The sequence below is a fragment of the Cricetulus griseus genome, chromosome 5 (assembly GCF_003668045.3).
Source record: "Cricetulus griseus strain 17A/GY chromosome 5, alternate assembly CriGri-PICRH-1.0, whole genome shotgun sequence".
Lineage (NCBI taxonomy): Eukaryota > Metazoa > Chordata > Mammalia > Rodentia > Cricetidae > Cricetulus > Cricetulus griseus.
The window spans coordinates 118,686,120-118,713,619 of NC_048598.1; the positions used below are offsets into that span (position 1 = coordinate 118,686,120).

The following is a 27,500-nucleotide window of genomic DNA, read 5'->3' on the forward strand; positions in this document are numbered from 1 at the left end:
GGCTACTGCTAGACATGTCAGAATGCAGTGGTATGAACAATGACTTTCCTCTGAATTTTCTGTTCGAATAGTGGAGAGGGGCTGGAGAGATGGCTCAGAGGTTTAGAGCACCCACTGCTCTTCCAGAGGTCCTGAGTTCAATCCCCAGCAACCACATGGTGGCTCACAACCATCTGTAATGAGATCTGGTGCCCTCTTCGGGTGTGCAGATATACACGGAAACAATGTTGTATACATAATAAATCAATAAAATCTTAAAAAAAATAGTGGAGAGAAGAAACAAAATATACCTAACCAAAATTAGCCCTTACAGACTCCTGCAGGTTTCGGGTGTTTGTTTTCCTGGATATTGAACCTAGGGCTTCCTTCCCTCTTGCTAAGCACATGCTCTGCCATTGAACCCCAGGCCCTGCTGAGAACTTTGTGATTGTGGTCTTTCGAGACAGGGTCTATGCAGTCCTGGCTGTCCTTGACCTCCCAGAGAACTGCCTGCCTCTGCCTCCAGAGTGCTGGGATAAATGGTGTGCGCCACCACAGCTGGCAAGTCTTAATTGCAATGCCCCTCAATATAATTATAGACAGCCACTTCTCTAGTTTCTTACTGATTTCACAAGGCTCCCCTTGATCAAAATCAAGGACTTTGCCAAACCTGCTTGAACATCAGCAAGCCCTGAAGACTGTGCAAGCGCATCAGTTGTTTGGAAACAGAATGGCCCTCTCTCTAGAGCAGTATCACAAGGCCATTAAGACATTCATAGCAAACAACTCCAAGTCCATATGCTTGTCCCCTGTCCCAAACCCCAAACCTCAACTTCATTAGTCTATGTCTTTAAAACTTGAGTCAAGCCATCTCTGGGGCAATGAACTTTATCCTGAATACTAATTAGATGAAAACCATGCTAGCTCAAATTGGAAACATTTGTGTACTGCAGTCGGTCATGCCAGAAAGTCTTCTCTATCCACTGAGATCGACACAGAAGAATGTATAAATATGTATGCTCTGCCAGCTAAAGAATTCTTAGTCCAGTTTTCTGTTTCTGTCAAGTGTGTTTTTGTCAGTGTTTGGAGCTTACTATTGTCAGTGTGAGCTGAGCCAGTTATGTTCTTTCAGCAGTCCTAACATTGCCAACCGTCTGGTCATTTTTTCCATTAAGGTATATGTGGGTGCTGATCTGTCCCCAGTCAGACATACTCAGAGTCTGGTCAAGGGCTGCACAATCCTTCAATGGCAGACAACAGGCATGGGCTGTGGGGTGTGCTAAATTATCTATTAAAAGCAGGAGGTTCTCTGGCATTCTACATATAACAGGTACATTAGGGACCTTCTTGTTTATGCTGGGGCAAGTGTATGGAGTCCTGGTTGTCTAGAGTAAGCCATATAGAACAAGCTGGCCTCAAATGTGCAAGGATTCTCCTGCCTCTCTGGGTGGGGGTTATAGGCATGCACCACCCTGCCTTTATTTCACCATCAGAGCCTTTATTTCAAACTTTTTCATATAAAAACTCCAGACCAGCAGGGAGGTGGTGGCACACGCCTTTAGTTCCAGAACTTGGGAGGCAGAAGCAGGTGGAAGAGGCAGAACTCACTCTATGTGAGTTCAAGACCAACCTTGTCTACAAGAGCTAGTTCCAGGGCAGCCTCCAAAGCTACAGAGAAACCCTGTCTCGAAAAACCAAAACCAACAACAAAATACCAGACCAGATTCAAACAGTAGGAAGCCAATGGCACCTCCTGGGCATACAAGTGCCTGAATAATATTTATTTTTCATCACAGTAAGGGCAGAACATAAATGGCAGAGATAAAACAATATTCTTTAATAAAGGTCTATACCCTGGCTCTACTATGGACATGCTATTTCCAGAAAGGGTCTTATTGTGTAGCCCTGGCTAGCCTGGAACTCACTATTTAATGCCTCCCAAGTGCTGGGATTAAAGGTGTGCACTCTGTGCTTAGCTTGGAAGGGTCTCAGGGATGAAGACAGTTCAATTGAAATGTGCTTGTCCAGGTGCCAGCACAGGTCGCACATACCTGGAAATCCCAGCACTTGGGAATCAGGAGGATCGTAAATTCAAGACCACTCTTGGCTGCATAGTAAGCTGGAGGTCAGTCTTTTTAAGTTCCAGACCAGCCTGAGCTATGTAAGTTCTTGTTTCCAGCCGGGCAGTGGTGGCACACACCTTTATTCCCAGCACTCGGGAGGCAGACGCAGGCAAATCTCTGTGAGTTGGAGGCCAGCCTGAATGAATTCCAGGACAGACTCTCAAGCCACAGAGAAAGCCTGTCTCAAAAAAAAAACAATCAACCAATAACAAAAAAAAAAAAAAAAGGAAAAAGAAAAAGAAAGATCTTGTCTCTAAAATAAATAAAGTCCAACTAACTGAAATTTCAGTGGTTTCCTGAATAGTCAGTCCCATACAGTCTGAATTCATAATGATCCATTCTAGTTCCCACCCCCTTTGAGGTGTGACTTCTTGTTCTGTAAGGCATATCAAAGTTCGGTGATATATAAATCCCAAACAAAATTTAAAAATCTATTGATGTTTTCATATAAACTATCAAGCATTTGCATAGATTTCACTTACTGCGACATTATTTCTCAACACTGAGAAGGTAAGAACTGTGGGAACTGTAGCGATGGGGCAGCGATACAGGCACTGTGTAAGCCAGTGCCCCACCAGGCGGGTGGAACTATCTATGCACATCCACATTAAAAGGCGCTCGCTGATTCTTTACACCCTGCTCCCTTTCTCTCTCCGGTATTTTTAGGGGAGGTTTCAGGGGCTGAACCCAGGGCATCTCATAAGCATATACCCCACCATTGAGCTACCCCCCCCTGCAAATTCTCTGCAGTTCCTAACTGCTTTTGGAGTTAATGCTTAGGGAAAGCTTACAACATGGCAAATATGGTTATTTCTTACAGAAATACAATACTGTCAATCAGATATACCGTAAGTCACAGGCCCAAATCCAATGAGCTGCCACGATCTACACTAGTAATACATGCTATGTAGTCTGTCCTAGTTTCTTTTCCTGTTGCTGTAATAAAATACCTTCACAAACACAATGTAAGGGGGAAGGATTTATTCTGGCTCACAGTTCAAGGGTACAGTCCACCGTAGCTGGCAAGTCAAGGCAGCAGGAGCTTGAGGCAGTTGGTCACATCCCATCCACAACAGGAAGCAGAGAGTGATGAAATGCTAGGACTCAGCTCTGTCTCTCCATTGAACAGTCCTGGGATCCCTGCCCAGGGATTGGTGCAGTCCAAATTAAGATGAATCTTCACAGAAATTCACAGAGGCTCACCTCAGTCTAGATAATCTCTCATGTGTCTGCCCAAAGCTGTCTCCTAGGTGATGCTGGATCCAGTCAAGGTGACAACCAAGACTAAACATCGTATTCCCTGCAGTAGATCTGGGCACCTGAATTTACATACATACATACATACATACATACATACATACATACATATTGCTCACCTACAGAAGTGTTTTCCAGGGTTAGATAATGTATACATTATATGACACACACCTGAATATACAAGTGCTTAGAACAGCGGTTCTCAACTTGTGGATGACCACCCCTTTCATGGGGGTGGCCTAAGACCATTCTGCATATCAGACATTTACATTACTATTCTTAACGGTAGCAAACTGTTCTGAAGTTATGAAGTACCAACAAAAATAATTTTATAATTGGGGGTCACTACAACATGAGGAACTAAAGGATTGCAACATTAGGAAGGTTGAGAATCACTGGCCTGGAAGTTGAAATTCTCAGTCATAAAACAAACAACTACACACAGATGTTGGCCTCTGGGGAAGGAAGTGTCCAAGGAAGGTAGAAAGGAAACACAGGTAGAGGTATAGATTCCCCCAAGCCTCACGGGCTTTAGAGGCCCATCTACAGACCTTCCCCCATTATCTGGCTTCTTGGCGCCCACAACTATTTTGCCGTGTCCAAATGCTTGTTGCTCTTAAATACATGTTCTTTCTTTTGGAAACAAGTATTTTCTCCTCCTGTCTCCTGGCCTCTGTGGCTCACTCCTCTCTTCAGATTTATTTCTGACTTATACAAGAACCTATCTCTCCCATTGCCATCCACTTTCCTTCTCAGGGGTATGACTTCATGTTGTTCCTTCTTTCATTTTCTCACTCACCCAGTCTCTCCTTGGAAGACTGTGCTCGGGTACCTACCAACCACACAGCCTTGTATGGGTTACCTACTGTCTTGGCATCGGTTTTGCCATTTATAAAAGGCACCCATCTCCTAGTACTGCCTGCCTTAGGTTCGGGGAAAACACTGCACATGAAATATTTAGCACCTCAATGCATGGTGTGTTCCCAGTAAATGCTAGCGATGTTGTCATTAATCAGTGAGCAAAGTCACACGTTTGTGCTGCTTTCCAATGGCAAAGAAGTGAGTGGCATAAATATGTGGCAGCCCAGTGTTATTGTAACCATGATGTAACTATGATGTAACGTGTATTAATGTGTACTGTGTAGTGTAAAGCTTGGCTTCTAACAAATGTCAATTTAAGGGTGAAAAAACTGCTAAAGCCATGCATTGTAAACTTCATGAATGCTTTTGCTTTTCCTTATTACAATCCTGTGTTGTGCTTGTCATGTTGTTTGCTAGTTTATTTCTAAAACTTACCTTTTATAGGACAATATAACCCATTGCATATCTGACATCCTTTTAATTATAGGCTTAGTTTATTTCTAAGATTATATATATTATATATAGGGGCTGGGGAGAAGGCCTAGTGGTAAGAGCTCTGACTGGTTCAATTCCCAGCATCCACATGATGGCTCATAACTGTCTGTAACTACAGTTCCAGGGCATCTGACACCCTTTCACAGGCAAAACACCAATGCACATAAAAATAAAATAAAAAAATAAAATCCACCTTTAATAAGGTCTACTGAGTAGACATTTTATTTTTTTATTTTATTTTTATTTTTATTTTTCTTCAAGAGAGGGTTTCTCTGTGTAGCCCTGGCTCTCCTGGAACTCTGTAGATAAGATCTGCCTGCCTCTGCCTCCCAAGTGCTGGATTAAAGGTATGTGCCACCACCGCCAGGCTAAGTACACTGCTTTTAACTTGAATAATTTCCTGATTAACTTCTATAGATATTCAAAACAAGTGTACAGTTGTTTTGATTGTAAAAAGCTCGTTTTAAAATTTCTTTTGAGGGCTGGAGAGATGGCTCAGAGGTTAAGAGCACTGACTGCTCTTCCAGAGGTCCTGAGTTCAATTCCCAGCAACCACATGGTGGCTCATGACCATCCGTTATGAGATCTGGTGCCCTCTTCTGGTGTGTGCAGATATATATGGAAGCAGAATGTTGTATACATAATAAATAAATTTAAAAAAATTTTCTTTTGAGACAGGGCCTCATCTCTGGCTGATTGGAAATTTGTTACGGTTGTTTTTTGAGACTGGGTCAGTCTATGTAGTCCTGACTGGCCTGGAACTTGTAGGACAGGCTGGCTTCCAATTCAACTCAAGCAATCCACCTGCCTCTGCCTCCCAAGTACTGGAATTAAAAGCATGTGCCATCAAGCTGGCTAATGGAAGCCATTTTTAATCTTGGTTTTGTGTCGTCGTCCGTCCCCCCCCCCCCCCCCAGCCTGATTATCCTGTGCATAAGCTCTTTTGGGGCATGAAGTATATTTGGAATCTGACTCTTGGAGACTAAGTGAACTTTAAAGTCACCCCCCCCCAAGACAAGGTTTCTCTGTGTAGCTTTGTAGACCAGTCTGCCCTTGAACTCACAGAGATTCGCCTGCCTCTGCCTCCTAAATTTATTTATTTTGTTGTTGAAACAAAATTTCAGAAGTCTAAATTTACAATGTAGCTGGAGTGGGCCTTGAACTCCTTATCCTCCTACAGTGGCCTCAGGTATTGAGATTATAGGCATGCACTGTCACACACACATACGGTTTATGATACACATTTGGAATTTGGCAGTGGTATAGATCTGGGACTTTGGCTATTGTTTTTAATGAACACATTCTAACTTGGAGATTGAAAGAAAAAAAAATCTCCTTTACAAGTATCAAATTCAGCCACAGTTTAGAACTACCTGGGAATCTTTAAAAACTGTTAATGTGGCAGGACGGAGGCGTGATCCTATAATCCTGGTACTCAGGGGACTAAGGTAGAAAGATTGTGAATCTGAGGTCATCTTAGACTACAAAGTAAAATTCTTAACCAAACCAAAAACAATGAACTACAACAAAAACCCACAACCAAAAACAAGAAAAACAAAAAACAAACAACAAAAACAAAAACACCCAAGGCTGGTGAGTGGGTTAAGGTCAAAGATGTTTGCTACTTAGCTTGAAGACATGTTGAGTTTGCTGCTCAGAACCAACTCCTACAAGTTGTCCTCTGACCTTACACACACTGTGGCATCCGTGTGCCCACATATACACACACCCACATACACAATATAAAATTGTTTTTAAAAATTACCAAAGCAGAGGCCACGTGTGCAATGCAAGGTTGTAATCCAAGCACTTAGCAGGTTGAACTAGACAGCCAGCCTGGTCTACACATCCAGACTCTATCTCAAAAAACAAACAAGTAAATAAAAATTATAAATATCTGGGTCCACCCTAAATTCTGGTATGTAATTATGAGGTATACCCAGTCTTATTCCCCAGAATCACGACATACTCTTCTATTTCACTATCCCTCCAAATATAGAGAAACGGGGTAATTACGTATTTAGTTTACTGACTCTGAGAAAGCTTCCCACCATGACCTAATGGATACACAGCCCTGAGTCTTCATTTATCAGTGACTTTCTAACCAACACACACACACACACAAAGTAAAGAGAAAATTCTCTGAGCTTGTTTCTCTCTCTCTCTCTCTCTCTCTCTCTCTCTCTCTCTCTCTCTCTCTCTCTCTCTCTCCCTCTCCCTCTCTCTCCCTCTCCCTCTCCCAGACAGGGTTTCTCTGTGTAGCCCTGGCTGCCCTTGAACTTACAAAGACCCACCCGCCTCTGCCTCCTGAGATCTGGGATTAAAGGCATGCGCCGCCACTGTCTGGCACATGTTCTCTTAAAAGTTTTTATTTACTATGTGTACAAGAGGGCACCAGATCTCATTATAGATGGTTGTGAACCACCGTGTGGTTGCTGGGAATTGAACTCAGGACCTCTGGAAGAGCAAGCAGTGCTCTTAACCTCAGAGTCATCTCTCCAGCCCTTAATAAAAAGTTTAATGTCTACTTAAATAAATGAACAGTCCCCATAAAGTGTTTCAGAATTTACGACATCAGATGGAAAGGTCTTAGGGGTTGAACCCAGAGCTTCACACTTGCAAAGAATATGCTCTACCAGTGGACTACATCTTCAGTCCTAGCACTATTTAAAAGTAATACAAAACAATGGTTTCCAGTGTCAAACTAGTATTGAAGAGGTATGATGGAGAGGTATGACGTAAACACTTCCATAGCACCTGCAACTCACTTGTGACTGGAAAGGAGACAGTGATTGGGAAAAGTTCATGATTATGAGAGATTATCTTCTCAACTGGCATTTGTTTTCCCCATAATCGAAGCACAACCACACACACACACACCACGTACTCACCTATATAAAGTCCGTGTGTGTGTGTGTGTGTGTGTGTGTGTGTGTGTGTGTGTGTGTGTGTGTATGATTTAAATAAGGGTATCATATAAAATTTTGAGACAAGGTTTTACTGTGCAGTCCTGGATGGCTTGGAACTCATGTACATCAGGTACACCTTTAACTCAGAGATCTACCTGCTTCTGCTTCCCGAGTGCTGGGACTAAAGGTATGCATCACCATGCCCAGCTATATTTTTATTTTAAAATTATGTATACTGGAATGTGAGTGCAGTACCTTAAGAATTCAGAAGAGGCATTGAATCCCCTGGAGCTGGAGTTACAGGCAGCTAAGAATTGCCTGATGTGGGTGCTGGGAACTCAACCAAGCTCCCCTGCAAGAACACTACACGTGTCTACATGCTAAGTCATGACTCCAGTCCAAAACTGGCATCCTAAAATATCAAGGCAACTGGGATGGTAAGATAGCTCAGTAGGTAAAAGTGCCTGTTGCCAAGTTTTTTAACTTCAGTTTGATTCCCAGGACATATAGCATGGAGAACAGATTCAATGTGGCCCAGGATTTAGAATCTCCTCTATCACTGGGACAATTAGAACATATAAACATAAGGAACATTTGCAAGGATGTGATGCATCAAAAAGTAACAACTGTATGTGTGGATGGAATGTGCACACGCATGCACACATAAAAACATACAGGAACTAAGGCTGGATATGGTGTCACATCCCTTTACCTTTAACCCTCAAAGGAGAGCAGAGGCAGGCATAGATCTTTGTGAGACTGCAGTGAGTCTGGGCTACAAAGCGAGTCCCAGGACAGTCAGGGTTACAGTGAGAACCTCCCTTGGGGAAAAAAAAAAACAAGCAAACAAAAAAAATTACCCAGGAATATATGTGTACCCAAGATAAATGTGTATCCAAGATAGCAGATGTACAGAATGTACATCTTAAGATACATATACACTTGTACCTTAAAACATTTGGAAATATCAACCTTCAAAGGGCATTCACTAAATACTTCTACGATTTAATTTGGACTTAAGGAGGGGTGTGAGTATTGATAAGTTTTGGCTGTAATATTTAATCATTAAAATAAATTCATATCTTGTGTCTGGAATAAACACATAAAAAAAATGGCCAAACACTCTAAGGAATGAAACATCAAGTTATACCCACCTTGATGGTGACAGGTGCTAACAAAGCAGCTTTAGTGACTCATCCTTTCCCAGTGGAAACACAAAGCAGTACTTACAGGAGATATTCTGGTCAAATTCACCAACTCAACACAGCCATTCAGATGCTCCACTGACTCCAAGAGCAATCTCGATGACTCCTCTTTCAGTGGCATACTACTACAAGATATGCAAAGCTATCTTGAGACACTGGGCCCCGGGTAAGGGTAAGCTACTGTAAATTCAGTATCCGTGTACTATATAGCCTTGCTCAGGGAAAACAACTGCTTTCCAAAACATCAGAAAAAAGTGATCACACATTTATATTTGTAGCTTTCTGACACAACCTTTCCTAATAATGTTGTTGGCTTTCATAACTGTCACCATTCCTTAGGATATATACTAGAAATTCCAAGATTATGGCAGGTGGTATGTGACCTCTATATGTGTGATCTCCCCGCCCCCCCCCCCCCCCCAGACAGCTTTGGAGGCTGTCCTGGAACTAGCTCTTGTAGACCACGATGGTCTCGACCTCCTGGCATGTGTGATCTCTTTTGCTTCTAGAAGTTTCCTTGTTATTTTGAAAAACAAAAACAAAACAAACAAAACCACCCCTACCTTCACATAAAAATCCAGATTTCTGCTGGGCAATGGTGGCACAGACCTTTAATTCCAGCACTCAGTAAGTAGAGGCAGGCCAATCTCTTTGAGTTCCACCCTGGCCTTCAAATCAAGTCCCAGGATAGCCAGGTACACAGAGAAACCCTATTTTGAAAACACACACATACACACACCTTCCAGCTACCTTAATCTGGTGATGCTGGTACAATGTGCACTCTGTAGTATGGCAGTCCCTACCATGCCCTCTTTGCATCCAAAAGGCAGAGAGAGGGTCAACTGCCATGTGTTCCTCTACTTCAGGTGAGGCGTTTCCTCTCAGTAGAGCTAAGAGACAATACTTATACTTATGTCTCTCTCCAAGTGAGAAAACTAAAGCAGTCTCTACTGTCTCAAGGGAAAGAAAACAAGAGGACATTTTTCCATGAGAATATTCCCACATGGTTAATTGAAATCATGTTTTGGTGAAAAATATACTAAATGTTATCCTGCTGTATTGGCCAAGTCTCTCATTTATATTACTTTCCTATGCTCTGAGGAAATTTGCATTTACAATGCCTGATTTATATAATATGTCTTGCAAGACACAGACAGTGAAAAGGCAAACACAAAACTTGGCTTTGTAACTTGCACATATATTGACCTACATTAATTAACTTCATATTTAAAATCTCCAATATCAATGCTGAGCACCAACTGTAAAGGACAGATACCAAATATGAGGCTGACGGGAGGATATAGAGTAACAGTTCTTACCTTCTAAGAGCTTGCTCTTAGGACTTGCAGAGGATGTAAAAGACAAGACAGACAGGTGCCTAGTTACTCAACTACAAAGGCAAATCAAGAAAGACAAAAGGACACATCCATAAGAGCTGGGAGGAGAGCTAAGATGAGGATCAGCTCAACATGTGAACTGGGCCTTCAGATAACTATACTTCATAAAGACAAAACAAAACAAAAATAAACCAGAGAGGGAACATTGGAAAAACCAGAGGGAATATTCAGTGAGCTGAGTCACAGTGTCCCTGCAGCAGTGCTTGGAGGCTGGTTCTTAACAGACTTCTATGCCTGTCCTGAATAAGACGCTTAGTGGTGAATTGTCAAGTAAATTAGATAAGATGTTGATAAGTAGAGATAAAGATTATCCCTATATGCTAGCTTCATAAATGATTTTCCCTACCATGAAAGAAAATCAAATTAGGACTGTTTTGTTTTTTTTTTTTTTTTTTTTTGGTTTTTCGAGACAGGGTTTCTCTGTGGTTTTGGAGGCTGTCCTGGAACTAGCTCTTGTAGACCAGGCTGGTCTCGAACTCACAGAGTTCTGCCTGCCTCTGCCTCCCGAGTGCTGGGATTAAAGGCATGCGCCACCAATGCCCGGCTTAGGACTGCTAAGTATATGTATTTTTTGACAAATACATATATTTACTTTTCAACATTCTGGAGCTAGAAGTCTGACGCTGGTTACCCAGTGGCTATATCCTCATTATCATCCTTAAGTGACATTTTCTCAGTTCATGCATGTAGAAATCTGCATTAGGACACCAATCTCATCTGATTAAAACTCGCATTATGCATCCATTTAATATTTGATATCTTTTCAAACTTCCACTAATGAATGACTTAATTTTTTAAACTGTGAATAAAAAGAAAAAAAAATCTAAGACACATAATTGTCTATGGGAGATCCTAGGTGTACAGCTCCCCTACAATTAAGAGAATTCAGGATTACGTTTTAAGTGTTGGCATTGTTCCTGAAAGAAACGTAAAGAAAACCAAAATGCTGGGTTACAGACCACCAGGAAACCCAAACTCCAGCCCTCTAATCACTGTAGGAAGTTAAGCAAGTCTCTTTGTTATGCTCATCTGAGGGGGGGGGGGAGGAAGGGAGGGAGGGTGGAGGATGCATGTGGCTAGAATGAACCCAAAGGTTCCTCTAATCTGTTAAATGTCAAGTGTTTCCAAGTGGTAGCCCTTGAATCAGATGAGGCAGGCAAGCTGTGAACTAGGCACTTAGAACCCACCCACTTCCCAAAACAAAGTTCTTGTTGCTGAAACACTTAAGTTCTCATGTTAAATATGAAATCAAATAAATGACAGCTGAGTACTAACCCCCTTCCCCCAAGAAACACTGTGGAAGGGAGGGGGTATAGGAGCTGGAGGACGGATCAGAATGCTGTGAAATGCTGTCTTCTGAACATGTCTTAAGTGTACTCCTGAACTCAAGTAGCTATAGTTACCTGCACAAGACCAAACTAGCAAGATCATCCAAACCTGCACCAAGCAGCATGAAATGGAATTGGTGGATTAGAAAACAACAAAAGGAGAGGACAAGAAGGTGGGGTGGGGTGACTAGGAGTTGTGAACATGTATGATTAAGATACACTGTATACATGTAGGGAATTCTCAGAGAATGAAAGGTGTCTAGCTGGCTAAGGCTGGGGCTTTGCAAAAGCGCCTGTCCTCCCGACTCCATCTCCTAAGTGCTGAGGGCATGATCCCCCACCCCTCCACAGCCACACTTTCACTGGCTGGAAACTGCTGTCCCCTTCTGTCCAGACCTACCGTGATATCCGGTGCACCACAATCAGTAACCTCTGCCTCAGGTGTCACCTGTCAATTTTACATCAGTTTGTGATCCCTGTACATACAAGAAGCATCTCCTGTTATTTACACACGCTGCAGACTGAGCTAAATGCTGTGAAAGGAAAAAAACAAAAAACAAAAAAAAACCAAAACACGTGAGAACACCCAACCTATTTTATGGATTAATATGTTGCCCAACTCTAGCACAACAACTAAAAAAAATTTAAAAAATCTTTAATTTTTGTGGTAATTTTGTGACAACTCTGGTAAGCACATAAAGGGACCCAAAGTCCTCTGCTGACTCTTACTCCTCTTGAGGAAGATGAGAGACATTACTGATCATTCTGAGGTTCCTTGTCTTTCTCGTGAAGTCATAAATGCCCTAAGAAAAGGGAAAGGGATGGGGTGGGGGGGAAGAAGGGGAAGGGAAGGGAAGAGGAAAGGAAGGAGGGACAGGGAGTGAATTTCACAAACATCATTCTTAGTCAAGAAGTAGAATCTCACCAAAATAATAGACCTGGGTGGGACTTAAAATGACAATGGGAGATTGTTTTTATTCCTTAATATTAACATTTTTTATTACTATCTATGATTTACCATCAAAAACAAGAGTTTGGATATTTTGTAGGAAATTAAAATTTCTTAAGTGGAAGACTCAAAGTTAAGCTTTACCTACATCATAAAAGCACTAAGTTTCCAGGTTCCCTGTGGAATCTCAAATGCAAAATACCGCTGGAATGCCATCCATCACTGCAGCACGCCTCCTGACTTTTGGTCAGATGTGAAAGCAATGGACCACAGAACTGTCAGGTTTACTCCTTGAGGTACAGGTGCATATAAATATCCAGGCCCCAAGGACAGTGGCCTAAGGTCTCAACTCTCAGATAAAGTATGAATCAGGAGTCTCTGGCCATTCTGGTTCTCCATGGTACACCCCGATTCCTTGCTTTCTCACAATTCAATCATGAAGGGTTCTCTAGGAAAAAGTCTGCCGTTGTCACCTCATTATAGTCATGACTTCTTCATAGCAGTTCACCACGGCGATGTGCTTGCATGAGTGCCAACCTTTGAGGATGTCTGTGCAAAGATACCACTGATATTGTTCCTTCATTGCTAGAAATTAAGTAGGTGCAGGAAGGCAGAGGGATTGAGTATATAGGAAATTCACAATTTATAACAGCAAAAGACAGCAGGAGTACCCAATAATAGAGACCTTGTAAGTAAGTTTTTGTAACGATGCAGACTATACGATACAGTCACAAGAAAGGGACTTAATGCTAGTCAGCAATAAAAAGGAACAAATAACTGATACACATGACAATTTAAATGAATCCCAAAGGAAGTATGCCAAATGACAAAAGCAAAACACCAGTCCCAAAGGACTATATAATGTATTCACATGTATAGCATCCTTTCAGTGACAATACTATACAAATGGAAAACAGAATGACAGTTGCTTCAAGTCAGAAGGCTCTATCCAAGCCTACAAGTGATAAAACCATCTTAACAGCTGTACCATAGGCTCAATGCCACCAAAAGAACATTAGTATAGTTAAAACCACTTATTAAAGCTTTCAGAAAACACCCTTTATAATAAGATGTTACCTTTGAAAAACTAAAGAGAGATAACCAAGTATTTATGTGTCTGTTGAATGACCACTAAGGCGCACAGCTAAAAGAATACAATGTAGCAGCACACAAAGGCCAGTAGCAAAGCTAATACTTAACGCCTGTGTGAGGGTGTCAGATTCTAGAGGTTACTGACAGTTGTGAGCTGCCACGGGACTGCTGGGAATTGAATGCAAGTCCTTTGGAAGAGCAGTTAGTGCTCATAACCACTGAGCCAGCTCTGCAGCCCACAAACTTTTCATAAAAAGCACAAAACTTTTAACGCTGGTTGCAGGTGGAGCAGTGGGAATCTGAGAGGGACAGATGGTAGTGACTTTAATATAGACATTTATGACCTTTTCCAATTTTATACCATGAGAATGTAACAACATAGTCACAAAATACCATGATTTTGTTTGAGTATGTAATGCTTTGTTCATGCCTGTAGTCTGGCAATTCCATTCTGGCATGACTCCTGCCCTTATAGGGGATCTAACCAGCTTTTGCTCAAGTCTCTCAAGCCTCCACACTGGTCCTGAAGACAGGGGCCACCAGATTCCAGAGAATGCTTTGAAATGATCACTCTTCCACCCTTCCACACTCTAGGCTATCTCATATGGCTCAGTTAGATCTATAGCAGCTGACTACATCAGGCAGCAGCAAGCACTATCTTCAGGACACTGGAAACTGAGTTTCAAAAGGTGTGGGAGTTAAGTTAAGTAACTTATTACTGATTTTTAACTTCTATGTGGCCAGTACTACAACAACAGCAGCAGAGTGTATTATCCCAATTTAACCTCAAAACAACTCTGAGGTGTTTTCACTATGACCCATACTATGCCAATAGGTGTTTATTTTTTAAATTTCTACAGATGAGGAAACTGGCGCTCAGGTTCAGAAGAGTCACTTGAGGTCACACAGGTTCTGAGAGAGGAGCTGGAGTTCAAAACAAAAACAAGGAATCATTCTCCTCTGGCCTGCCAAAACACTTCAATTAAAATTCCAAAATCCACCACCTGCAACAGCTATGTGGTCTGTTTGTATCTGAGACCTTATTGCTTTTACAGTCCTGGCAATTAAGCCAGGTTCTAGATGCCCATTAACAAGTATATGTAACCTGCAGGTATCAGGGTAACAACACAAACACCTCAAGGGCCTCCAAACCAAGGAAACCTAAATAGAAAATTAGTCAATCCAGCTGGGCAGTGGTGGCGCATGCCTTTAATCCCAGCACTCAGGAAGCAGAGCCAGGTGGATCACGGAGTTCGAGACCAGCCTGAGTCTACAAGAGCTAGTTCCAGGATAAGCTCAAAAGGTACACAGAGAAACACTGTCTTGAAAAAAACAAAACAAAAAAAAAACAAAAAAAAAAAAACAAAAAAAAAAAAAGAAAAGAAAATTAGTTAATCCAATCAGAAATGTATACTTTGCCTCTGGATAGGCTGGTATCTTCTTTGATTTGCCTTTTCTACCACAAGAGAAATAAATCCAGCCAGAAAACTTATTAACTTTTTCTGGGTTATTCACTAATATCTGAACCAAATACAAACTGTTAGAAAACTACATGGGTCAAAAGTAAATTTTACGGGTTGAGAATATAGCTCTCAGTTGCTTTAATACTTGCCCATCACACATGAGGCTCTAGGACCAACCCCCAGCATTGCAGGGTGAGAGAAGAAAAGCAAAAAGACCAGCTTCTGTGTATTGCTTGCATCTTAGGATTGCTGCAAGAAGCCACTAGAATATTAGAAATATTCCAATTTAATCTTAAATAAATGATTCTCAAATGGGAAATCTTCTATACCTCATCTACCAAGTTCTTTGTACAGAAAGTTCGCAAGTAGACCTTAATCCCTGAAATGAAAAATGTTACAGATGGCTTAAAATAGCTGAAACATTTTCTAACATCAGACTATTTTGTATCAAGATACAAGAAATCACAATGCATTAAAGTAAAACTAATAAGATTTAATTACAAATGCAAAAACATACCCAATTGCTTTCTGAAATAAGAAAGACAGCATTAATAGAGCTCAAAAATACTAACAAATGCATGGATGCTATGTTTGGTACTATAACTTGATTTGCCTTATTAAAGAATGCTTACACAACCTAAATTTTCCCAAGATACTACTGGTGGAGTTTCTATTTGGTTGCTTCTGGTGATAATAAAAGCTTAAGGATTTCTTGACAGTTTCCTATTGGTTTAGAAGTATCAAATATTAGTAAGTATCTCTCTTACTGCTTTCCGGTTCCTTATCTTTTCATGACAGTCTTTACATGGGAGTTATTTGTCACACCCAGTTCCTAAGCCAGGGAGCTCTATGTTCATTCTTATGGCTGCACTATTTACTTCTGAAAACTGGCACAGGCCATGACTTACGCTGTTAACTCTCCCTCCAGCTCCTGCTATGACCGAGAGAACCGTGATTTATAGGTAACCACCATTCATCTCATGGGTGTTTCAAATGCTATGGAAAAGTTAAGAGTAACTGAAGGACAGAGAGACCTTCCTTTCTTCTCAAGCAGGGAATATACTTTAAGAGTCTTGCTTTGGTGAGAAAAGCTGGGGGGTGGGGGTGGGGGAGGCTGGGGAGGTTGCTCTAAGAAGTAGTACTTAAGTCTGTACAATAATTCTGTTTGATTATCTTGCCCGCTATCTTTTTTCAGTTTAACAAAGGTAGATGATGTAGAAATGTGTTACAGGCCTTAGCCACAAAAATAGCTTATTAAACACTGAAAACTGTAGAAACCATTTAATGAAGCAAATTATACATTCAATATTAACTTGTTAACGGACCTCGTCTTTTAGGTTTAAACATTCAGAGTTTCAAGGAAGATATTAAAGCACAGGAAGTTGTTGCAGTTTCCATTGGTGCCTTTAGTCTGGTAAGACCATTAGTGAACCCAAGGTGACACTCCAAACTGTTAGGAATATTATCTCTAGGCATAGTATTTAATGTACATCGAAAAACTAGAAGATTTCCATCCTTGACACAATGCTGAGGTCCTTCAGTCAACAGGTTCACAAGTTGTTGAGCTGGCTTACGAACTAGAAATGGTTTTTGAGGAAGAAAGTTCATCTTTATCTTCCTTCATGATAGAAAATGACTTTTTAATTTTCAGATTGAAAAAAGGGAAAGAGCCCCCTTTCTATATTTAAAGGAGAATGCTATCTGAGTTTTAGCTCTGCTTCTGGCTCTGGTTGGGATTATCTATGCAGAAGACCAAGGTTTCCAATGATGAGCAATCTGGCAAGAACTTGAAAAGCTAGCAGGCTCACAGGCTGCTTGCCAGAGGGCTGTGCACTGCCATGCTCCTTCCCTCCATCCTGACTTAAAAAGCAACAATTCAAGTTCAAAGTAAGGCTACGGCTTGAGTTGTGGCGCATATTCTGTTCACCTGTATTAAAGAACAGCTAAGGAAAAATAAGACATGAAGAAAAACAAATCAGCTAAAAAGCAAAGTTGAATATTTTGATTATTCCTGAACCTTGAGTTTTACAATGTGCTATAAACAGTTGTGCTACTTATTCAATAGGAAATGGGGCGTTCAGCAAGCAGCTAATCAGGACATACTGCATTGAAATAGTATTAAAAACAAATTTAAGAAAATAAGAGAAAAGGGCCCATGCTGTACAGCCTATGAATCTCATCGGCTTTATCGTGAAAGTTTATTGTTTTTAATCCCAGTACAATCAACTACCAGTCACATACAGTAAAAAACAAAAACAACCACAAAGCAATGATGATAGTCTGTGACAGTGTACAGTGGAGGAAATGTTCTGTTGGAATCCTCCTACGGATCCCCACCAGACTTCAACAGTTAAGCTAACCCTCCCTCCCCAAATTAGTTAAAAAGAAAAATTAATATCTTGCTTGGGTACAGCAAGATTCTAAAATTTCCTGGGGATACTGGGTAACTTTTAAAAATGAAAGTGGTAGAAACAAAACAAAATTGAAACGTGGAAACACAAGAAGCTTCATGAGGCCTTGGCTTCTGGTCACCTCAAAGCGAACCACCTGGAAAGAAAAGAAAACAGGGTTACTCCAGGAATTGGGACACAGAAGACTCAGTAGACTTCAGTATCTATCCTAACATAACTCCACCATCCCAAGACGAGAACCCAAGCTTTTCCTAAGTCTTTTACAAGGTTACAAAAACCTGCTTTCTTTTCTAATATTCATTATTGCAAATGTTAGTACTAGTACATACTTACTTGTTCTGAACTAGAAAAATGATTTTTAGTAAAGCATGCTGTCCTCAATATTTTGGAAGCAACCACAAAATAGGCTATTTATGTGGCTGGGTAGGTACCCTTACCTTAGAGGAATAACGCTCCATTCAAAAACTAAGTCTCATATATATTTGGTTCGATTGAGGGCTTTTTCAGCCAGGTGACCACTTTCATCTGTGATCTTCTCCCAATCAGTCTGTCCGACCACAAAACCTATGGCCCTTTTCCTATCTGCATCCTTCTTTTCTTCTAGGTCTGCCCATCTCACCTAAAGAAAAAAACGCATTAGTCTAGGTTGTTTGAAAGGAGGGAGGGAACCCTAAAGGTGCATTCTTTGGATAATTTAGTGGGTAGATTAACAGACTTAAAATTACAAGTAAAAGAACTCTGCCACAGTGACTTTCTTAAATACCTTCTTGTGATGCTCACCAGTTTCAAACTTTTCCCCAACTATAAGACCAAGTCCTACCACTAAAGTCTTCTTGCTGTATCCTGTCAGCTCCATGCCATCTTTGGCCAGCACCAAATGCATTTTACACAAGCAATACACTTTCTTCTAGTTCTCACTTTACAGCTCTGAGCCCTGTCTACCTAGCATCTGTCTACACACCCCCCCCCACACTTTATCCTTTGCAATTAGCCACCGTTTTCATAGGCTTGTCTGGAACTTAATGTACCTACTTTTAAATTTCTATATTGCAGGATGACTATCCATTTATAGAAATATGGAGTTTAAACAACTTAAGTTTTATCTCTGACCAATAACTATTTCTTGAAATTTAATCAGAGAAAAACCACGGGGCTAGTAATGTCATTTTCATTCATAAGTTACCAGAGACCACTGCTTCAAATGTTATTATGGCAAGATTTCAACTCCAGATATATGGGTTCTGGAATATTCTCTATTGGTATTTTTTTTTTAAAGGTGGATTTATAAGTTGTTAAAACACACACATATATCTCATATTCTATAAGAAGAAAAATATTTAAGGAGAGATTATGATACTGTTGCTTGTATTGCATACATAGTACCAAAGCATATACTATAGTTAAATATGCTATACTTTAAATATCTTTTGTGATTTATTATGTCTCAAATATAGAGCATTGAAATTCTGTGCTCTTTACACTGGCCATGGAAATGCATTATTGCTTTAAGGTACACCGACTTTCATTTTTAACATTTGCAATACTGACTGAAATAACTAGGCTTCTAACATCTGGTCAGAGGGAAGACACAGAGTAACAGCAGGGAAAACTGGTTAACATTTGAGTCTTTTTAAAGATTTATTTATTTATTTATCATGTATACAGTGCGTGCCAGGAGAGGGCACCAGATCACATTACAGATGGTTGTGAGCCACCATGTGGTTGCTGGGAAATTGAACTCAGAACCTCTGGAAGAACAGTCAGTGCTCTTAACCCTGAGCCACCTCTCCAGCCCCACACTTGAGTCTTTTTTTAAAAAATGTTTTTTTTAAAGATTTACTTATTATGTATCTGTTCTGTCTGCATGTGTCCCTGCAGACCAGAAGAGGGCACCATATCTCATAACGGATGGTTGTGAGCCATCATGTGGTTGCTGGGAATTGAACTCAGGACCTCTGGAAGAACAGTCAGTGCTCTTAACCTCTGAGCCATCTCTCCAGCCCCCGATTTATGTATTTTTATTTTATGTGTACCGGTGTTTTGTCTGCATGTATGTCTTTGTAAGGGTATTGGATCCTTTGGAGTTGGAGTTAAACAGGCAGTTATGAGCTGCCATATGTGTACTGGGAATTGAACCCAGGTTCTCTGGAAGAATAGTCAGTGCTTTTAACTATTGAACCACCTCTCCAGCCCCCCAACACTTGATTCATCTTTATTTCCACTTTTGTCATGCATGTATACACAATTGTGGTATGTGTGCATACATGTGCACTGGTGTACACATACCTGGGAGTGTGGAGGCTAGCAGCTGATCTCTGGTGTCTTCCTCTATTGCTCTCCACCTTATATATTGAGGCAGAATCTCAGACTTGTACCAAGAGCTCTAAGAGTCCGTTAGCACAGTTAGCCAGTTTGCTCTGGGATTCCTTGTTTCCATATGCTGGGATTATAGGCAGGTCACCACACCCACCTGACTTCTGATCTGGGGATCTAACCTCTGACTCTGGTCCTCACATTTGTACAGCAAGCACTTTATCCACTAAGCCATCTTCCTAGTCCCACACTTGGTTCTTCTTAAATAGCTTATTCTTGAGACAAATATGAGTGACCATGGCCTGGGAATACAGGTTATAGTTGCACCAAATAACATGCTCCAACGTGAAAGCAATTTCATAAGGTTTTTATGGACAGAGAACAAGAGTGAATTATAAATTTTTCAGATATACTGGTGGGAAAATTTAAAAAATTGGCTTTCTCCTCTTCCCTGGCAACTTCAAACACCCATCAAGATGTTTCTCTTCTTTTGTTGGTGGTATTGGAGATGGAACCCAGGGCCCGGTGCATGGTAGGCAAATCTCTTACTATTGAGCTTTATGTCAAAAAAATATGTACCATGAGTAATTCATACATACTCCCATACTTGCATTTAGGAACAAAGGCACATATTTTACTGTAATGTTACTACTGTTAATGATGGATGGGCAGTCATTCAATGACCACTGAATAAAGAAAAGGTTAACTCATCTCACAGTAAATTTAAATGCCCAAAGCATCCTCAATAGTTGAGTACATAGTAATCATACCTAGCTACTTTAAAAAATTATTTCCACCCTGTGCATGGGTGTTTTGCCTATATATATGTATGTACACCTCATTCGTGCAATATTTTTGGCCAGAAGAGGGCATCAGATCCTCTGGAACTGAAATTAAGACAGTTCTAAGTTACCTTTTGGGTGCTGGGAACCCAACTTGGGTCCTCTTCAAGAGCAGCAAGTGCTCTTAACTGCTGAGCCCATCCCTCCAGCCCTACATTTTTTAATTTGGAGTTTAGACTCTAAACTTTAAAACTTAGATAAAATATAATTTTTACTTATAATTAAAAATTGTATCTAGGGGAGAGAGCAGGCGGGATGGGAGATGGGAGGGAAAACTGTGGCTGGGATATATTTACTTATTTACTATTTTTAAAGAAAATACTGATTTCAAGCCAGTGATGGCACACGCCTTTAATCCCAGCACTTGGGAGGCAGAGGCAGGTGGATCTCAGTGAGTCTGAGGCCAGCCTGATCTACAAAGCGAATTCCAGGACAGCTAGGACTGTTACACAGAGAAACCCTGTCTCAAACAAACAAACAAACAAACAAACAAACAAACAATTTTAGTGGCCACTGGGATGGCTGTGCTAGCTAGTTTTTTGTTGTTGTTTTGTCCACTTGACACAACTAGAATCATTTGGAAAAAGTTTGGACCCTCAACTGAGAAAATGACTCTATCAGATTGGCCTATTGGCAAGTCCGTGGAGCGTTCTCTTGATTTATGTGAGTGATGTCGCCTTTGGCAGGTGGTCCTGAGATGTGTAAGAAAGTAAGCTGAGTAAGCCATGGGGAATAAGCCAACAAGCGGCTCCCCCACGGTTTGCTTTAGCTCTTATCTCCAGGTTTCTGCCTTGAGTACCTGCCCTGACTTCCCTCAGGGATGGATGTGACCTCAAAGTTGTAAGAGGAAAGTTCTTGCCCTTTCTTCCCCAAGTGCTTTTGTTGATGGTATTTTATCACAGCAACAGAAATACTAAGACAGTGGGTAAAAGTGTCTGCCACAAAGCCTAACCATGTACAGCACATGGCCCCTGGAATCCATGTAAAGGTGGAAGAATAGAGCCAAGTCCACAAACTTGTTCAGTGATCTATACGCCCACAGTGGCATGTACACATACACAGGACACACAGACATAAATTAAAAACTAAACACTGATTTAGCATAACTAACTGATTTTTAAAAAAATCTTTTTTTTTTTTTTGCTGGGTGTGGTGCATTTCTGGGTTTGAGAACTTCTTGGCCTACAGAGTGAGTTCCAAAACAGTCAGGGCTACACAGAGAAAACTTGTCTTGAAAACCAAAAACCATCCTGGCTGTGGTGGTACACGCTTTTAATTCCAGTTCTTGGGAGGCAGGTGGATCTCTGTGAGTTCCAGGACAGCCTGGTCTACAAAGATAGTTGCAGGATAGCCACAGCAGTTACATAGAGAAACCCTGTCTCAAGAAACAAACAAACAAGGAAGGAAGGAAGGAAGGAAGGAAGGAAGGAAGGAAGGAAGGAAGGAAGGAAGGAAGGAAGGAAGGAAAGAAGGAAGAAATCAAAAGCCCAAAACCAAACCAAAATGAACAAAAGCCAAAAAAAACTTATTATTAGTGCTTGTGTGAAAGCACGCATGCACACACAGGTATGTACATGTCACAGCGTATGTGTGGAGAGTCAGAAGACAACGTGTGTTTTCTCATTTCACTTTTCTTGTGGGTTCTGAGGATCAAACCTAGGTCATCAGGCTGTACCACCGGGCAGCAGGCACCTTCACCCCTGAGCTGTCTGCTGGCCAATGACTATGATTTTTTGTTTTCCCACTTCTGTTTTTTGAGTCAGGGTTTCTCTGTGTAACAGCCCTGGCTGTCCTGAACTCACTCTGGAGACCAGGCTGGCCTGGAGTTTACTCTGGAGACCAGGCTGGCCTCAAACTCAACAAGGTCCACCTGCCTCTGCCTCCCGAGTGCTGAGATTAAAGGCATTGTGCCAGAGAAAGTTAATAGTTTAAAACTACTGTATTTCATGCATATCTCTAATGAAACTTATCCTCTTAAAGACCATTATTTATTATTATTATAGACCTTACACATTCAAGTTTCAGAATGAATAAATTACTGTGAAAATACTAAAAATAAATTACAAGGCAAAAAAACCCAAAAAACAAAAAACAGAAAAAACCAACTTTGACCAGAAATTGTTTCTTAAATGTCTACTTTCCTTCTAATTTTCCTAAATTTTCTGGGGTGTATGTGTGTGTGTGGGGGGTCGTCATTTAACTGTAAAAGAGTTGTATCTAGGGGAGAGAGCAGGTGGGATGGGGGATGGGAGGAGTGGAGGGGAAACTGTGGTCAAGATCTACTGAAAACAAAAAATTAGAAAAGAAATCATACAGAAAAATTCTGACACTCAAATGTTTGAGGTAAAGAAAAAAAAAAAAAAAAAGATGACCACGTGGAATTGGATTAATGCACCAGGATTCTCCTCCTCTTAACAGTCAATAGTTTTTGATAGCTCTTCACCTAGGGGGAGACTCAGTGAACTTAGCATATTGTACTCATATATACATATGTGTATGTAACATTAATAATTTAGGAAGAAAACATCATGAATTGAGGGTACACACAGGAGGAAGTGAAGTGGGGAGAGAATTGGTTAGAAATGTTATAAATACAACACTCAAAAAACTATTTAAAATAAAATGACAAAAGGTTAAAAAAAAAAGAAAAATCATACAGAAAAATTTTTACTGACACGCAAAAGTTTGGGGTACACACATGTGTTTCCCATCCATTGCCATCTAAATGTTTCTTTTTAAAAAATTTATTTATTTTTTGTGCATTGGTGTTTTGCCAAGGGTGTTGGGTCACCTGGAACTGGAGTTACAGACAGGTGTGAGCTGCCAAGAACTGGGAATTGAACTCAGGTTCTCTGGAAGAGCAGTCAGTGCTCATATCTGCTGAGCCATCTCTCTAGCCTGCCATTCAAATATTTCTAAGAAAGTAAAATTACTTGAAGACCAACCACTTTCTAACTCTTTAAAGTGGCAGTAAATACTGCCTCTTGAGATGGCTCTTTCTAGTTTATGTGTGAGGAAATACAACTTCTGTTAAGAATAGAAGTCATAAATAGTATTTTTGAAATTTTATTCATTTATTTAAACTGGAGATGGAACCCAGAACCTGACATACAAGGCAAGTGACACTAAGTTACACGCTCAGCACAAATGACATTTGAAAGCCCAGTCATTTCTAGTGTGACCCGTTCAAAATCACCTTTTGAAGACAGTCATAGTCATTTGAGTAAAAACATAGAAAAATGTTCTCATTTCAAATTATTCGTTGCCACCTGAACTGTAACTCACAAGTCATGTCCTAAGGAGAGCCACTCCTACTGTTCTTTGTGTTTTGTGAGACTGGGTCTCACTATGCAGCCCAAGCTGGTCTTAAATCATATGCAACTTTCCTGCTTTTATTCATTCCCAAGATGCTAAGATTGCAGGGATCTACCACCATGCCTAGCTTGAGTCAGTTCCACTTTGGTTGGCCTCAGTCTTAAAGTCCTTGCATGTGGCTGGGCATAAGTGAAAGGCCATTAATGGGGTTTCCCTTTCCTATCCCCTCAAACTACACAGACATGAGTGGGTTTACTCTATATCTTCAGTATTTGAACTTTTTTGGTTTCCCAAGACACAACTAACCTGCAACTCACTATGTAGACCAGGCTGCCTCATGCTCACAGAAATTCACCTGCCTCTGCCTTTTTAGTGATGGGATTAAAAGTGCACCATCATACATCACTTCTCTGCAGTTTATCAATGAGCTTTGAAATATGGATTCTTTGAAATGATAGACACTATGACGATAATCTACTAAGATGTTTATTCTCTCATACTAAAATACTGCCTTAATAGTCAAGCACTAAGAAAATTAATTTAAAATCAACACAAAGAGGGTTTAGAGAGATAACTCAGGAGTTAAGAGCACTTGCTGCTCTTGCAGAGGACCCAGATTTGATCTCAAAAGTATTTGGCAGCTTATATGTATCTATAACTCCATTTCCAGGAGATCCAATATTCCTTCTGGTCTCTGCAGGCACCAGGCATGCATATGGCATATATAACATACATGTAGGTTAACAATCATACCAATAAAATAAAAATAAATAAACTTTCAAAAATGGACTCATCTGTGCTGAAAGGGTAGGTGTGCCTGTAACTGTAGCGCTTTTTGGAGCTAGAGACTGAACTTGGGTCTTTATACTTGCATGATAGCACTTTACTAGCAGGCATTTCTCTATCCCCAGCTTTCTAAAAACCAAAGGCTATTTGGATGAGTCTTCATGTTTCAGCTGTCTCTTACCCTCTTCTTCCCGGGCTCGGAAGCACGAGTTTCATAGTCATCAGGGAGCTGCAGGTAATCCTCCATTCTGCTGGCAATCGCCTCCCAGTCACGTTTCCGTTTAGTGCCAGTCCTCAAGCCATCCAACTTGTCTGAGGGACAAACACAGAGCCATAGCATTAAGAGTGTGTGAATCTGCACACAGCACACAAAGAAAAAGGAGGGCTAGACTGTTTCCAGAGGGCACACCCACATTTTTCAATGCAGCATCACTTTCAGATCCAAACTATCTTCTTGGCTAAGAAAACATCAAATTTTATGTGATTCCTATGTCTGTTTGGTGTTTGTACTGGATAATATTTATATATTTTGATGGGTTTAGCAATAAATATGGGTAAGGTAAGAAAAGACCGTCCCACCCTCAGAAAAATCACTCTTCAGCTCTTATGTTCTAAAAAGAAAAATAAAACAAACAAATAAACAAAAAACCAGGTCTCTTTAAAAAGAATTACTGCTTTTTTCTTTTAACCATTCAGTTCATCTACAATGATGTGTGATACCGTATCATATGAAAATCAGAGAGCAACAAGATCAAGTTTAAGGATGTGTTTCTGATTATGATTTTGGCTAAGAGCACTCATGAGTTAGTATTTATGACTAAAATGACTATATGAGACCTCCTTTTTGAGTATACTGTAAAGTACTCTGACCACTTGGTATTTTTTTTTTTTTTTTTACCTTGAACAAGTGGTTTATTTCATTTCCTTTAGAATCATGCCTAGTTGTGGGATTGCTGAATTTTATAATAGTTCTACTTCTAGTTGTGTGTGTGTTTTATCTTTTTTTTTTTTTAAATTAGAAACAAGATTGATTTACAGGACAATTCCACTTGGTACTTTTGAGTATACTGTAAGTACTGCTGACCACTTGGTACTTTGAATATACTGTAAAGCACTGTTGACTCACCATGCTATGGACTGGTATATCAGCCCAAGTGACTAGATCTGGTTATTTCTTTCTTAAACTTAAATCTGAAAGGAGCTGATCTCCCAATACCTCACTACTATCAAATAAACAACACATTATAATTTATGAGATAGGAGGTTAGGTGTCTTACATAACATACAATGAAAATGTGTTGTGTCTTTTTTATTCGTTGTTAATACTGATTTTGAATAAAGATGTGGAGTATTGTGAGTTATGTGGAGTATTGTGAGTTATGTACATTTGAGCTACAGTGAAGCACTTACACCCCCCAAAGTTATCCAAATACACTATTGCTAAAGTGGGCTAATAAAGGAAAGCTTAACTGCTTCAGAAACAAATAACATTCAACTCCATAAAGGATGCAGACTGTGTACACTAAAGTCTTTAAGGCACCAAAGTCGGAAAGAATTTTATATGGATCGTGCAGTGGAAGCAGTGGCAAGGAGGGAGAAGTTATGCTTTTTAGTATACAAACTCCACACCCAACTAACTGTACAAACTTTAAGAAGCCATTAAGATTTTGCATAATTGGCAAAGGGTTTAGTTCTCATACCCTTCCCTCACAAAAGCAATTATCACTGAAAAATCAGTTATGTAATGACAACAGTTTACAAACTCTAGAACATTGTTTCATCCTGTTTCAACAAAATTTCCTTGAGACAGGCTGCACAGAACCAATCTTCTACCTGTTCTGTCGATAAAATGTTGTACCAAATGGCTCTACAGACAGGTCATACTGTATAGAACTCTTGGCCACATAGAGACACAATAGATGGTATCAGAAAACCCATGATATCCCATAAGTAGTAAAACACCTTAGTTCAAAACCTTAGACAAATAGTGTATTACCAGAGAGTAAGAAGCTCCAGTATACTCATTAAATAAACTTCAAGGATTTCCAAACTTAGAACAACTGATTTGCATGAACATACTCTGAAGGGAACGATTCACATTTCAATTCTAACAACAGAGCATGGCCAGGCAGCACTGCAGAAAGACAGGTGGAAATTGCAAGAGTATTTCCTTGTCCACTAGGTAATGGCAGGAGGTATAGATCATGTGCTCTGTATTTGCAACTTGAAGCCCCAAAGCCTGCATTTCTAGTCGGAGCATCCTTATTTGAAATCTTTGACTTGAAATTTTATTGTACAAGCATGTTTAAAGTTTCTCTTGAGTGCTGAAGAAAGGCTGAACACTCATCTACACGAATACTAGAATCCCAAACACTTGGGTGGCATAAAGTAAGGAAAGAGAAATCTGGGTGCTGGTTATAGAAGAAAGACAGGTATCCAATCCACTCACACATTTGAGGCCTGGGTTGCAAAGGATGATGTTTTAAGAGGATGAAATTTTGATCCAACTTGGTTGGTCACAGGATTTACCACATTTTTAAAACACTGCATGTTACTATAGCACAACAGAAAAATTCCATAGATACATCTATATATTTTCTAAATATAAATGGTATTTGAAAACTTGTTCAAGGTGAACATACAAGAGTTATGTGCCTACACGAATAACAATTACATCTCAACTGAGAAAAGATGATTCAGTCTGTCTGATGAGTAAAAGGCTATAAAATACACCTCCTAAGTACAGAAAGTGACATTAAGATGACAAAAGCAGAG

General features: G+C 40.3%; 1 protein-coding gene across 4 annotated transcripts in view; it reads right to left on the reverse strand.

Annotated features, from left to right (window-relative positions):
- Positions 1-17,214: 17,214 nt before the first annotated feature.
- The window catches only part of Ylpm1 (YLP motif containing 1), a 78,388-nt gene continuing 68,102 nt past the window's right edge, over positions 17,215-27,500 (reverse strand). For 3 of the 4 annotated variants that reach the window (XM_027418532.2, XM_027418531.2, XM_027418533.2), the window contains 3 exons: positions 24,907-25,037; positions 17,907-18,088; positions 17,215-17,605 (listed from right to left, as the gene is read on the reverse strand). In XM_027418532.2, coding sequence (XP_027274333.1) covers positions 17,942-18,088; positions 24,907-25,037 — 278 coding nt within the window. In that variant the 3' untranslated portion in view covers positions 17,215-17,605; positions 17,907-17,941. Of the gene's footprint in view, positions 17,606-17,906; positions 18,089-24,906; positions 25,038-27,500 lie in introns of those variants that run through there. The other variant, XR_003485959.2, reaches the window with a different exon arrangement.